The sequence below is a fragment of the Monodelphis domestica genome, chromosome 4 (genome assembly GCF_027887165.1).
Source record: "Monodelphis domestica isolate mMonDom1 chromosome 4, mMonDom1.pri, whole genome shotgun sequence".
NCBI classification, from domain to species: Eukaryota; Metazoa; Chordata; class Mammalia; order Didelphimorphia; family Didelphidae; genus Monodelphis; species Monodelphis domestica.
This window is the reverse complement of record NC_077230.1, coordinates 110,694,889-110,710,249: the sequence shown is the minus strand read 5'-3', so window position 1 is coordinate 110,710,249 and position 15,361 is coordinate 110,694,889. Positions and strand designations below refer to the sequence as shown.

Genomic DNA, 15,361 nt, shown 5'->3' with positions numbered 1-15,361 from the left:
TATTGAGAGGGAGTGGAGAGTCAAGGAGGATGGTAAAGTAATGAAGTTACAAAGAAGAGAGGGCTTAGGAGGAAAGGCCAGCTTTGGACATGTTGAGTCTAAGATATGTATGGGTTTCTCGCTTTATTTTTCTTGCTTTTTTTGTGACATGGCTATTATGGAAATATGTTTTGCATCATTTTCCATGAGTAATGAATGTCATATTGCTTGCCTTTTCAGTGGGTTGGGGAAAAGCTAGAAGGGAAAAAAGAATTTGAAGCTCAAAAAAAATTTTAATATCAAAAATAGAGAAATAAATAAGATTTTTTTTAAAAGGAGGCATATGGGATGCCCAGTTTGCAATGTCAAGCAGCTAGAGATGTAAATCTGGAGGTTATGAAAGAGGTCAGAGCTGGATGAATAGATTTGAGAATCATCAGTACAGAGATTATAATTTAATCTGTGATTGCTGATGAGATCACCAAGCAAAATATTGTAGTATAGAGGAAGAAGAGAAAAGGATCCAGAACAGAGCCTTCAGGAACCCTCAAAGTTAGTGGCTATAATTTAGAGGAAGCAAAGGAGACCGAGAAGGTGTGGTTAGACAGGAGGAAGTAGTGTCAAGTAAAAGAGAGTATGAAGGAGAAGAGGGCGATTGGCAGCATCCAAGGATGCAGAAAGGTTAAGGAGCATGAGGAATGAGAAAGGTCAACAGATTTGGCCACTAAGAAACCATTGATAACTTGAGAGAGAGCAGAATAATGAAGTTGGAAACCAGAGTATAAAAAGTTAAGAAGTGAGAGGAGAGGAAGTGGAAGCACCTGTTGTAGATGGCCTCCTCAAGGAAGTTAGGCACAAAAGGCATGAGCGATATGGAATGATAATTATGGGACATGGATGGGTCATAAGGGTTTTTTGAAGGAGGGGGAGAAATGGGCCTGTTTGTTGGCAGAAGGAAAACAGCCTGTCGATGGGGAATGATTAAAGAAAAGTGAGAGTAGAGATGATTTAAAAAGGGAGGCCAAACTGTTGGAGAAGACAGGATGGAATGGGATCACTTGGGTTTGAGGAGGAATTTGCCTCAAAAATAAGAAGGTCCATCTATTGATGTGTGATGGAGGTAAAAGAAGCAAACAACCTCTGAGTGATATGAGATGAGGAGGAGGGAGCCTTAGGTGAATTGCCTCAATTTTTCCAGGGAAATATGAGGCAAGCTTCTCCACTGAGAGGGTAGGGGGAAGAGAAATTATGAGAGGTTTGAGGAGTGACAAAAAGTTATGGAAAAGTCACTGTGAGTAGAAACACAGAAGAAAAACAACTGCTTGATCACATGAGTTGGTGGGGATATGATTGGGGATGTAGACTCTAGATGATCACCCTGGTGCAAATATCAATAATGTGGAAATAGATCTTGCTCAATTACACATGTAAAACCCATTGGAACTGCTCGTTGGCTACAGGTGGGGGTGGGGGTGGGAGGACGGGAGACAAAGAACATAAATCATGTAACCATGAAAAAATTCTCTTAATTAATCAATTAAATAAAATTTAAAAATAAATTAAATAAATAAAATATAAAAAGTCACTGTGGTGAATGGGATAGTGAGTATAATTGGGAAATATGGGGTAAACAGATTGCCTTGGTACAGTGAGGACCCAGTTATGATTAAATTTGGTATGGACCCAGTCATCTCAGTTTTGTGATTTTCCCCCCATTTATTTTAGCAGCACATGAGTAAGAGCAAAGGCAGTGAAGGATGGGAGTGATCCTAGGCTTAGACCTGGCAGTATAGGCTCAATAATGGAATAAGGAGGCAAGGGCCTGAAGAGAAAAAGACAGTGTGCAGTTGAACTTCTTATTGTTTTAAATCCTTACCTTCCATCTTGGAATTAATACTAAGTATTGATTTCAAGGCAGAAGAGTGGTAAGGGCTAGGCAATTGGGCTGAGTGACTTGCCCATACAGTTAGGTAGTGTTTGAGGTCAGATTTGAACCCAAGACCTCCCATCTCTAGACTATTAGCTATATATGACTAGTTTATCCACTGAGCCACCTAACTACCCCAGTTGAACTTGTTAAGGAGTCACAATGAAGAAATGAGGAGAATGTAGCCAGTGCAAGAATGATGGCCCAGGAAAGAACTAAGGAATGGAAGGATTTGAGATTGCAGTGAAGATGAACAAAATTTAGAATTGCGAGGCAGAGGGAGAAGTAAAATGATAGCAGATTATCATCAGAATGAAGGAATTTTCAAATTCATGAAAGTGGAGGTGGCTCATTTATGGGTACTGGCAAACTCAAAGAGATGACCATCTCTCTTTGTAGCCAAAGTGGAGGGAGGGGATGAGTCATGGGAACTGATGTATTAGATAGAGCATTGGGCCTGAAATCAGGAAGATCTGCATTCAAATGGTGCTTTAGATACTTACTAGTTGTGACCCTGGGCACATCATTAATTTAACCTCTGTCTGCCTCAGTTTCCTCAACTGTAAAATGAGGATTAAAAACAGCATCTACCTCCCAGGATTGTTGTGAGTCAAGTGAGATAATAATTGTAAGGCACTTAGTAGAGGTTGGGAGTAGGTACTACATAAATGCTAGCTATTATCGTTATCATTATTATTATTATCAGTACATTAAGTTGCTGATAGGTTAGTGTTAGCTCTGGAGAACAACATAGAGCCGTGTATAATCAGTGTTGGGTCTTATGATTCCAATTATAGGTACAGTAGAAGTTCATAATCAGTGCAGACTAGAATAATCAAGGAAGGCTTCATGGAGAAGGTAGAACTTGATGTGGGCCTTTGAGTAAAATTTGGGCTAACTAGGGATAGGGAAAAAAAAAAGGCTTAAACCAGAAGATGAGAATGAACACAGGATGTGCACAGACACGGTAAGAAAAATGGCCTGGCTAGAGCAAAACTTTAAGCAAGGGTGGGAAATTAAATAGAATGTTCTCAGTTCTCATCTCTATTTTATTTTTACCAAGTTATCTGATTTTGAGATAGTCATTCCCTCTCTCTTAGCCAAAGGGTTGATCTTAGATAACAACAAAGATTCTTTGAGTTCTAACACTTTATTTTTTTTTTTAGAACCCTTACCTTCTGTCTTGGAATCAATACTGTGTATTAGCTCCAAGGCAGAAGAGTGGTCAGGGCTAGGCAGTGGGGGTCAAGTGACTTGCCCAGGGTCACACAGCTGGGAAGTGTCTGAGGCCAGATTTGAACCCAGGACCTCCCATCTCTGGGCCTGACTCTCAATCTACTGAGCCACCCAGCTGCCCCCAAGTTCTAACACTTTATGATTCCATAACTAGATTTTGGCTCTCAAGTATATTAAAGTATATATTAGGTCTCCATAGAAGAGGAAAGCAGCTGGTCAAATAAATGTCTCTCTCAGAATGAATACTAGTACCAGTATATTTTATTTCATTTGTAATAGGGCCAGGACTTTTGTCAGACCATCATTAAATTTGGAATCAGGCCCTGGCAATATGTCTGAGTCTATAAGAAGCCATTGCTATCGGAGCTGGAGATCCTGCTTCACGCATTGCCTTTTTCTGATGGAGACTGATTGGAAGAGGGGATGGGCTTACTATTGCTTACATATTTCTCGCCAGTATTTCTTCCTGCCCTAACCATTTCCACGTTCTACTTCCTTAGGGATTAAATGGACCCAGTTCTGAATACAGGGAATATCAGTGAGCAGCTTAATTAGGGAGTACTGGATATGGAACCAAAGAGGGGAAGAGAGCAAGGCTTGTGGAGGAAATGAACTTTTTACTTCCAATTGAACGTTTACAGGAGGAGGACCTGGTGGAGGTAGTAGCCAAACACTGCTACATTGAGTTTGGGAGCTCCATCCAGAACAGCGATATCCAGAAGACTCTTTCGACCTGCATCCCTGGGAAAGTGCTCAAGACAAAGCCACAGGGACAGTGGGTCAGCCTTGTAACTGCAGCCTGTGCCAAGGTCAGAACCTCCAGATGGCAGTTCTCCAATTGAGTTCCAACAAGTACTTGAATACCTGCCATGTCTTGGCCACTCTGGGGAGCACAGCGATGATGGGACACAGGCTGCACCCGAAAGAGCCCAGGACGGGAGTTGAACGACAGATGGTGTGGCAAGCACATCTGTGTTCAGAGAGGAGGAGAGATCCCTGCAGGCTAGAGAAATCCAGTATAGGAGTAATAAAGAAGAGGAAAGGAAAAATAAGCCATGTGAACATCTCTGGTTTCATTTTCTCTGTGTCCTTTGGACTAGTCCGGGGAGATGTCCAGGAGTCTTCCATGGTGTGAGCCCGAATCTAGGGAGGCCATCCAGGCCGTCCATAGTGCGAATATCTCATTTAGTAAGAAAGAGGCAATCCTATGCCATTCATGGGAATAAAGTCTATGATCAAGGCAGCTAGCACGAGGTGACGAGGAGGCAGGAGGGGTATCCTAGTTCCGGAAGTGCAGGTCAGCAATCTTACCAAGTCAAGCCCCTACTGATAAAACAGGAACATGTGGTCTAAGTTCAGGTAGAAGTTCAAGAGTTCAAGTATCCAAATAGCTTTGAGCTTGAAAAAAGAGCTATTTCTAATTTGCCTCTCTTCACCCAGCAAGTGAGAGTCCTCTGAATGCTCAATTTCTTATTCTCTTGAATGATCCTGAACTCTGGACAACTCTGGGATGTCACTAGTATTTCCCACATGAGGAAAAAACCTGTGTTTGTATAGTCATAGACAGGAAGCACATTGAGGGCAAGGATCATAGCATTTTTAGGTCTCCTAGAGTAATAATGAGGAACTTTTTTCAAAAGCTCTAGTCTACAAGGGAAACATAATTCAAGGTTAGCATGAAGGTAAAATGTTCTATTGATCTACTCCTAAATATATAGGCATATATAATATATAATCTAACATAATATAATTAATAGGATTTGTTATGAATTAGAATAAATGTATTTATCCAAGAGAAATAAAGTCTCATATCAACTATGTCCAAAAATCAGTCTTATTCTTTTTTCCCACCCTTTACCGTTTTCAAGAATAGAAAATACAATTCTGTTGCATAAACCTAACAGAAAGATAGACTTCAGTTCTATGTTCTTTTTTTTTAAACCCTTACCTTCCATCTTAGAATCAGTATTGTGTATTGGTTCCAAGACATAAGAGTGGCAAGGGCTAGGCAATGGGGGTTAAGGGACTTGCCCAGGGTCACACAGCTAGGAAATGTCTGAACCCAGATTTGAACCCAGAACCTCTTGTCTCTAGGCCTGGCTCTCAATCCACTGAGCCCCCTCACAAAAGGTTTTTTAATCCATGTTGCTGATTTTGTAAGAAAAGACTTAATGTACTTTTTGGTACTCGTTCCACAGACTCCATGAAAGTCACACATTTATTCAATCATTCACTCACTCAACAAATATTTATGGAATGATTTTTATGTACCAAGCACTTGGAGAGACACAGGCATTTTTTAAGCTTCCATTATGACTTTGAACATTACAGGTATGACAACTCCATAAAGGGTTTTATGTGGCCCCCATTATGGAGTTTTCCTTCTTGCAATTTACAAGGTCATAATGTATGCATAATAAATCCCTGTGTCTTTGGGAGTGCTTGGTACATAAAAGTCATTCCACAAATATTTGTTGAGTGGATGAATGTTTGAATAAATGAGCTACTGATTGAATGAATGAACATGCAGGCAGGAATACCTCTGCTGGGCATCCCAGATTTTTTTTCTCCATTTTAGGCTTCCTACATACAAAATCGCTCCTCTCCACTGTTGGTAAAGGAACAAATTGTGGATATGGTTTGTTTTCAGTGGCCTCTACTATTTTCCAAGTTTTATGAAGTTACCAACATTTCAGGTAATGATAGCTCATTGGGAAGGGGAACAGGGAAGAAAACGTTGGGGGTGGCCTGAGGCAGGGCGCCATTCCCCAAGTGTTCATAAAGAATATCTTTCTATTTCCAGGGCCCAGCCTGCCTAAGACTGAACTGATTGTGGCCATTAACTGGAAAGGTCTCTGCTTCCTCGACAAATCAGAGAAGAAACTTTTGGATCTGTCTTTCCCTGAGATTACTGGCATAGCCACCAACAGGTTAGTGCCCTAGGATGAAGAAAGATCTTTACCAGCCATGTGCCCTCTGGAGTGGCCAGGCTATATGTGGGTCCTCTGTGCCTCAGTTCCCTTAGCTGTAAAACGAAGGGATTAGACTAGATTAGTCCATCAATAAATATTATTAAGCACTTACTGTGTGTTGGATGCTATGCTAAGTATTGAAGATACAAATACAAACAAAATAAAGATGGTCCTTGAGGAGTTTACATTATTTTGGAAGAAGGCAATACATTAAAAAGGGATCTGAAAGGTGGGAAGGGAAGAGAAGGAGGTACTTGAAATGGGCATGGCTATGGCTAAGTCTAGAGAATCAGGGATGGCTGTCCTGGAGCCCTTCCCCAAAATGGAGGTTATGGAAAGATTCTTTGGCTTTCCCTCAACCTACTCATCATTATTCTCAAATAAATACCCTTTATAGTATCTGAAAGTCTGCCTTTCAACCTTCATTTCTTGGGCTTAACCACTACCCAGACTTGTATTAAAATACAGAGACCCTAGGAAGGGGTAGTAATACGTTACGTTCCTACCACTTCCGGGGGAATAAGTTGATCAGCGTTTCCTTCCTGCCTAGGACAGTTGTGGCAATATCAGGGTATATCAGGGTATTGGGCACTGAGAGCCTGGAAGGCAGAGGATGCTGAAATAAGGATTGGTGGATGAGGAGCACACCTACTACCAAACTTGGCAGTTTCCTTAAGGGCCAGCCCTTCTGGTGGCTGATCCCATTGGGTTAGGCCTCCTCAATTACTTGGCCTCCATTATTCTTTTTTCCCTTTTGAAAAAGAAATTATTTATTTTTAATGTTTTTTAAAATGTTGAGTTCCAAATTTTCTCCTTTCCTCTGGGTTCTCACCATTCATTGAGAAGGCAAGCAAAAGGCAATCAATTATTCATGTGAAGTGATGCAAAACATATTTCCATATTGGCCATGTTGCAAATAAAAAAAGAAAGAAAAAAGCATGTTTCAATATGCACTTGGAGTTCATCAGTTCTCTCTCTGAATTTTCATCATGAGTCCTTTGGAATTTTCTTAGATCATCGTATTGACCAGAATTTTCGTCTCCGTATCTCATAATCTCCTTAGAAATTTGTGCCCCTTCTTCACTCCCAAGGCTAGTCCCACAGGGCCTCCCCCTCACTGTGTTACCTCTGAATGGGAGCACTTAGGAGGGGAGACGATTATAAAACAGCTGTCTTGCTGCTCTGTCCACATCATCCCCCTCCCTAAAAGGGAAGCCTCAGCTTGCACTGAAAGAGGGAGAAGGTTTCCCGACTTTTTAAAGATATGAAAAACGCCGTCTCCATTCTCCATTTGCACAGGCATTCGTCATACGATCCGGGTATTTTGTTTATAATCAGACATACAATAATAAAAGGAGACCTAATGGGGAGGTAAATGTGTGGGAAACCCCAGATGCTTTGGGCAACAACCAAGAGAGCCAGATTTCTCTCTAGTCCTGTCTCTTCCTCCCTACCTGGGCAGGGTTGGGGTCACAGCAAGCATCTTGACCGACTGGTCCAACTTCCCTTTTCCATTAGATCAAAAGTGTCACTAAATGGGGGCACTCTGGGATGGAGTCTATTTGGCCATTTATAGAGGTTGATATTGCTATGGCAACCTTTTCCAGGAGCAACCCATGTAGTCAGTAAAGTTATTATTAACCCCATTTTAGAGATGAGGAAACTGGGACTCAGAGAGAGAAAGGGACTTAACCATGGCCACATAGTAAATGCTAAAGCCAGCATTCAAACGTAGTGCTCTTTCACCTACACCTTCCTTCTCTTGCTTTTATAACCTTTGTCTCTCCCCTTTGCCTTTTGGCTTCTGTTCTAACACCATTTTATTTTATTTTTTAACCCTTACTTTCTATCTTAGAGTGGATACTCAGTATTGATTCTAAGGCAGAAGAGTGGTAAAGGGCTAGGAAATGGGGGTTAAGTGACTTGTCCAAGGTCATACCATTAGAAAGTGTCTAAGGCTAGATTTGAACTGAAGACTTCTCATCTCTTGTCCTTACTCTTCCACTGAACCACCTACCTGCCCTTCTGACGCCATTTTAGCACAATATTTATACCAGAATTTTTTCTAGGAATGCTCTCAAATTTGATGAATGGAAATTTCTCTTCTGTTATTTTTTCTCCTCTCCTTTACCACAGAAAATAGGAAATAACAAAAGCTGGAAAAAAGAAGTAGAAACAACTGGGCCTAAATAATTCATAGTCTGATAAATCTGCAGATAAAATAATCCAAAATCAGGATAGCTCATTGATTGAATCATCCATGCACTCAGACTGGATAATGGAGAGTAGTCTTCTAACTCTGAGGTCAGGCTTGGTCCTTGGCCTTAGTAGTGACCAGCACTTTTACCCACAGGGCATTCCAGGTGTTGAAGCAGAATTTTATACTATCTACCCTGAAGGCAGAGGAGTATGTGTTTATCTCCAGTGAGAGTGTGGCCATCGCAGAGCTGGTGGCCATGTTCCTGGAGGGTCTGAAGAAGAGATCCATATATGCTATGGCCATGAGAGATAAGAAATCTACAGGTACCCTGGGTCCAGGGAATAGGGGAGGGGAGTGATGTGCTGGGTAGGAGGGTAGGCCCTATAATGGACCAGCCGATTCCATAATGCTGGTTGAAACTGTTTGGGTTTGGTGGGCAGTTGGGATGGAGAGGAAAAATTGAAGGGGATGAGGGGGGCAATGGGAAATCCAAGCCAGGAAGTTCTTGACCCAGTAAGAACCAGAAGAAGCATGTGAGTAACAAATAAGGTTCATGGAGCTGATGGGTCAGAGGTAAATACCCCTTTTTTGTTAGGAATAAGGTCACAAATATCATCCATGAAGTTGGAGGAGGTCTAGAGTAAGGCTGGGTCTTTGGAGCTGGAGTGTAGGAATTCATTACTGAGGTCAATTTAAAAATTCAGTTCAAGGAACATTCGGGGCAGGTTGGTGGCTCATTAATTGAGAGTCAGGCCTAGAGATAGGAGGTCCTGGGTTTAAATCTGGTCTTAGATACTTCCTAGCTATGTGACCCTGGGCAAGTCATTTAACTCCCATTGTCTAAACCTGGACAAGTCACTTAACCCCCATTATCTTAGCCCTTATCACTCTAGGAAGAAAGAAAGAAAGAAAGAAAGAAAGAAAGAAAGAAAGAAAGAAAGAAAGAAAGAAAGAAAGAAAGAAAGAAAGAAAGAAAGAAAGAAAGAAAGAAAGAAAGAAAGAAAGAAAGAAAGAAAGAAAGGAAGGAAGGAAGGAAGGAAGGAAGGAAGGAAGGAAGAGGAAAAGAGAAAGAAAGAAAAAGAGAGAGAAAGAAAGAAAAGAGAGAAAGAAAAAGAGAGAGAAAGAAAGAAGGAAAGAAAAAAGAAAGAGAGAAAGAGAAAGAAAGAAAGAAAGAGAGAAAGAGAAGAAATGGGGACAATGAAGAAACATTGCCTAAAAGAGGTGCATTTTGTAGAAGGTAATGATGGAGGTTCCAACATGAGGATGGTTCAGAGATGGAGTCTATGAGAAGTTTCTGGGAGATCATGTCTGGATTCCTAATACCAAAGAACAGTGGTAAAATGACTCTCTGGACTTCTCCATCCCTTCTTGTAACCTCCTGCAGTTACATATTAATACTCTCGTGGGTGGACACCTGAGGAGGGGATTGGAAACTGAGGGAAAATGGATAGAGGAGAGAAAGAGAGATTGAAAGAGAGAGAAACAAAGGAATAAAGACTCAGAGACAAGAAGTTAAAAAATATGGGCTCCATCGTGTTTGCCCCTCTGATGGAATTGAGAGAGGGCTCTATACGTGCCCTCAAACTTTTATTGGAGAGTTTAGGAAAGTGGAGTGGGAGGTAGCTAATGAACATGTGACATGGCATAGGCTTTAACATTGGCTCAATTGACAATCACATAATCAAAGAGGAGGAGGTTAATCAAACATGGGACTTGGTAAGGAATGTGGTCTAACAAGGTGGGAGCTGCGACCCTGTGACAAGCATTGTCCTGCTCAGGAATTCTTTTGTCCTTTGGAAATACAATAATCAATAAGTAACATGACCATGAGTCTGGTATATGAACACAGAAGATACAATATCAATACACCAATCATACTTTCAAGATGCTAATACACCTGGTATGCTACACTTGTAAAGAGGGGTCCCACAGAAACTGTTGTCACTCTTGTCTCCTCTTTTCTGGATCTTTTTTGGCTTTGAGCCCCCGGAAATAACTGATTGCTCAGTTTTCAGGCCCAGGGGAGAATGGGTGAGCAGCATCTCCCTCCCCTCCAGCTTATGCCCCCTGCCTCATTGGGATGGGCAGGTGGACAATACTCTGTGTGTCTTTGGGCTTCCAGATGACCCTACCGTCCTGGCCCATAAGAAAGGAGACTTGTTAATCCTGATCAAGAGCAATGGGACAGTGTCCAGTGACAAATGGATCCCGGCCCACAATGACAGGACGGACAAGACCGGAGAAGTATATGTTGAGAGCATCTATATCATCCCCACTGTAATGAAGCCTACCCCAGAGATGATGGTAATGAAAATCTCTTACATTTATAAAATTTTGTGCTTCTCAAAACACTCTTATAACCGGGGATGATCAACAGGATTTATCCTCATTTTACAGTCCAAGAAACAAGGGTCAGAGCCTTGAAGTGACTTACCCAGGGTCATGGAACAAATCAGTGCCAGTCAGGACTTGGACCCAGTTCTCAGAACTTCCAGTCCAGTGGCCTTTCCACTACACCTTACAGTGTCCTTTCCACTACACTACACCTAAATGTAAACAAAACCATTCGCTGTATGTATTCCCATTTGTCACAGATTTAAGCTCCTTCCCTAAGTTCCCAGGCTTGTGCTTCTCCCCATGCCTTTCCTACCACTCCTATTAGAAGTTTCTGTCCCACACATGTAAAACCCAGTGGAATTGCACATCGGCTATGGGGGGCAGGGAGGGAAAGAACATGAATCATGTAACCATGAAAAAATAGTCTTAATTAATTAATTAAAAACTTTCAATAAAAAAAATGGCTTCTGTCCCTTCCCCAGACAGAGACCATTATCCACCCTGAGGCTGTGGTGGAGAGCATCAGAGGAAGCTTTGAATGGTACCAAGGTCACAAGCCCTAAGTGTCTGAGCTCTGAAGGGGTACAAAAGGGACTGGCTAAAAAAACAAAGGGGACAGTCCACTGTCCTGAATACCTTAAGTATTCATAGACCATAGAACATCTAGTTTGACTCTCCTTTCTCTTCCATTTAAGAAAACCAAGGCAAAGGCAGAGGAGATTGATGTCCATGGGCAATTCAGCTAGAGAAACGGATACACTGAAACTGATGCCCTTGGTATCGGGCTTTTTCCACTCCCTCTTGTTCCCTGGTCGCAACCCAAGATGTTAGATCAGATGACCTCTGGGGGCCTCCTCCCAGGCCGCAATTCTAGCATTCTCAGCAATGGCAGCATGAAAGAAAGTCCATTCCTCTTGGTGGAGATGGAAAAGGAGGCCTCTCTGCTTCTCCTGAGGCTCCACTGTCCTCCGGTTAAAACTACTCTCTTTTTTAACCCTTACCTACTGTCTTAGTAGCCATTCTAAGACAGACAAGTTGCAAAGACCAAGCAAAGTGACTTGCCCAGGATCACCCAGCTAGGATGTGTCTGAGGCCTTATTTGAACCTCGGAACTGCTGACTCCAGACCTGATGCTCTATCCATTGGGCGACCTGGTTGCCCCTAAACCTCCCTTTGTGGGGAGGGCAGTGATGGTGGGGGATCTGGAGACCAAGGCTAAGAAGGCTTCTCTTCCCCTGAAGCAGCTCCTGCCCCCTCTACATTGCATACTTAGGTCCCCAAAAGATAGCATCATAAGGATAACAATAGAGAGAGCATTGTATTGTTGTCGCCATTTTTCAGATAAGGATATTGAAGTCCAGAGACATCAGTGACTTTCCCGTTATCAGCTAGTAAAGGGAGGAGAATTAACTAGACCCCCCAACTTTCCTCCAGCCCACTGCCAAAGAACAATGAACTTGCATAACACTTTCTAACCTTTCAGAGTAACTCTCCAGGGTTGTCCCTTTTCATGCTGCCAGGTCAGCAGGACTGGGAACTATTTTTATCGGGAGGGTATTAATCATTCAATCAACAACATTTATTATGCATGTGCTTGGGATTTAAGTAATAAGAATACAAAGACAAAAAGGGAATAATTTCTGCCTTTAAGGAGTTTGCAGTCTATTATAGGAAGCAATGGGCAAGTCATTGCCTGGCCTTTACCAATACGCAGTACTGCTTCTAAGACAAAGGTAAGGGTTAAAAAAATAATATAAGATAAAATAAAGGTCAAGTGGAGAATTTTCTATTTGAGCCCTGAGGTAATAGTCCCAGGGGTTTACTGGGGTGACTGACCAGATCTGGGCTTTTGGAGGATCGGTTGTGTGGAGGATGGAGTGAAGTAGAGAGAGATGTAGAAGGGAGCCCGACCACAAGGCTGTCGCTGGTGTGGTGTGGCGGAGGAAGCATGAGATGTTTTTAATGTAAAAAGACAGGACTTGGCAGCGGTGTGGCTATGGATGAGGCTCAAAGATGAATCAGAGACAAAGGAAAATGCTTGGGTGCCCAGCTACAGCGAGTCCTTGGTACTTGGTGGCTGAGTTCATGGCGAAGTCCTCCCCTGGGAAAGTTTAGATCAAGAGCCTGGGACTATGGAAAGCCCTTCCTCCAGGCATGGTCTCAAGCATTCAGTGTATAACTGTGGGACAGAACCTAGTCGGGGATCAGGCTTGCTGCCTGAAGACAGAGTGCTTTAACTTGCAGTTCTCTAATTAAGAGTGACTCAAATTAGTGATTTCTTCATCAGAAAACTGCTTGTTCCTAACCTTTGGCACCATTTGTCCATTGGGAAAAAATGGTGCTACCCTTTGGGGCTCTGTATTTCTAGACCCTGTTGGCCATGTCCCCTGAGGATCGGAAGCTGGCCATCCAGAACGCACAGCCAGAAGAACCTGCCGAAGAGCCCAAGGAAAAGCCATACACGCTAGAAGAGTACTCCTATGAGCACTTCAGGTAATACCGCTAGGTTAAAGACATCAAGGAGGTTAGCCTCTAGCAGCATCTTTTTCTTTTATGGATCCATTTTGCTTTGGCTGAGCACACATACCAACAAACAGGCAAGTAATGCCTCTCAACAAAGTATTTTCTCTAAGATATTAAGAAAAATTACTCAAAAGAAGGTTTGCAACTGATCATGCCTAACATTTTTATCCCAACAAAAATAGAATGGGAGCTTTAACCTTGGTATTTTGGTTTAAATCAGTGTGGTCCATTATCTTTGGCCTGTTTGATATTGTCTTCATTTACACCAGGAATTCCTAACTTTTTCTGTGTCATGGAAGCCTTTGGCAGTTTGCTAAATGGACATGCCTATGGACTCCTCAGAATATTGCTTTTAAATTCACAAAAGAAAACCCATCTAATTAATTACAAAGGAAAACAATTCTTAGAAGATGTGTGTTGCCTACATTTATAATAGAAAGAAATGTTAACTTTCAGTTAGAGATTAGTGAAAATAAATGCATAAATTTTTTTTTTCCTATCTAGGTTCAAAAACATTGCCCCAAATCTACCCATATTTCTCAGGTCAAGATTCCCTGATTGACATTATTGTTTTCATCATTCCTTTGAATCTGCTTTCTTTTGTCTACATCATTCCAAAGAAGTCTTCAATGTGACTCTGAGTTCCTCTTAGATATCAGTGATTCTAATACTTTCATACAACATTCTTTGGCTAGCCATTTCCTTGTCACTGGGTACATGGCATAGTTCAGTGATGGCATATTTTTTAGACACCAAGTGCCCAAACTGCACCCTCACTCCTCTGTGAGCCGCCCCCTTACCCCAAAGAAGGGAAGGAGGAAGCCCTCCCATTGAGCTGCTGGGTAGAGGATTGAGTGATGCGAGAAATGTCCTCAGGCACATAGAGAGGGGGAGGGGATCAGCCCTCTCTGGCATGTGTGCCATAGGTTGGCCCACACAGGCATAGTTGGTTAGAGAATTGTGAGACATGGGGCTGTAAAATGAAGCAGGTAGGGCCAATTTGTGGTTGCCTCATTAGATCCAAAGGCTCTCATGTGGACTTAACAATAGAGGTTGGGCTGGAGGTAAGTGGTAGAATATGGAGAGAGAACCACTAGATGGCTAAAATCTAGGAGAAGGAAATGTTAGGATTGAAAAGTAAGTGGAAGGGAGAAGAAAAAGGGAAAGAGGAAGGAAAAATAATACCTGATGGATGAGACAAAATTAAATGCCTTTGACCCCTCCCTTTTCCAAGTCTTTCTTACAGGGTTGACAAAGAAGAAGCACTCAGTAAAGACTTATTGAACTATCTTGGCTATCTGTTTAAGCCTCAGGATTCCTTCCCTCTAGTCCTAGCCTTGACCCTGCTATTCCAACGGACTGATTCCATCACAGAGAGGTTTCCCTGACAAGGGCACTTGGGCCAACCAAGCTTCTCTTCTTCTCTAGGCTCCCTGAAAAGGAGACTCTCAACAAAGCCATGTTCCCCAAGGGCCGAGGTAAGAGCCAGCTGTGGGAGCATTCCCGGGAGCCCCTCCGACAGCCACTACTGAAGAGAGTCCACGCCAACGTGGACTTTAGAGATATCGCCTGCCAGATCTTTACTGATATCCTTTTTCTGCTGGGCCAGCATCTCTCCCAGATTCCAGGCGGTGGGGGTGGAGGGTGGACACTGTGCTTTGCCAGTGATCCCTTATCAAGATGACCCCAAGGGAGAGAACAGAATCTCTTCTATGTGAACTCCCCTGTGCAATTCGGCTTGTTTCTCCTGGAATGAAAGCTAAGAGCAGACTCTGTCCTGGCCTTTTCATGACCAGCAATGTCACTGCTGCCCCAAATTCAGAAATGAAGGTTCAAGAGGGCCCTTTGGCCTGAGAATTACTTCCCCAGGCTGAGCCTAATTGTGTTTCTCTGACTATAAAATGGAAAAAATAATGTGAAAATATACATAGCAGAAGAGCTGGAAAAGGGCTCAACTGGCACGTAGGCTTGAAGAAAAATGCCCACCCAAGGACATAGGGAGATATTTTTTTATATTTTTGAAGGAGGAGACACATTCTGAAAGGAACCCATGATTCCCCCCACCCTGTGATGCCAAATGATGCTAAAGAGGAAATTCCTCCCTGGACCATGTTGCCAGCCATCATTACCCTATAAATTCCATACTCTAGGGCAAAGCCCCATGGCTCCAGCCTAGTTAAAGCTCTG

General features: G+C 42.5%; 1 protein-coding gene across 3 annotated transcripts in view; it reads left to right on the top strand.

Annotated features, from left to right (window-relative positions):
• Window positions 1-15,361, top strand: part of MYO7B (myosin VIIB) — a 145,314-nt gene that overhangs the window by 107,345 nt on the left and 22,608 nt on the right. For all 3 annotated transcript variants that reach the window (XM_056793701.1, XM_056793703.1, XM_056793702.1), the window contains 7 exons: window positions 3,784-3,951; window positions 5,721-5,838; window positions 5,946-6,072; window positions 8,468-8,637; window positions 10,437-10,618; window positions 13,020-13,144; window positions 14,603-14,760. In XM_056793701.1, the coding sequence (XP_056649679.1) occupies window positions 3,784-3,951; window positions 5,721-5,838; window positions 5,946-6,072; window positions 8,468-8,637; window positions 10,437-10,618; window positions 13,020-13,144; window positions 14,603-14,760 (1,048 nt within the window). The remainder of the gene's footprint in view (window positions 1-3,783; window positions 3,952-5,720; window positions 5,839-5,945; window positions 6,073-8,467; window positions 8,638-10,436; window positions 10,619-13,019; window positions 13,145-14,602; window positions 14,761-15,361) is intronic.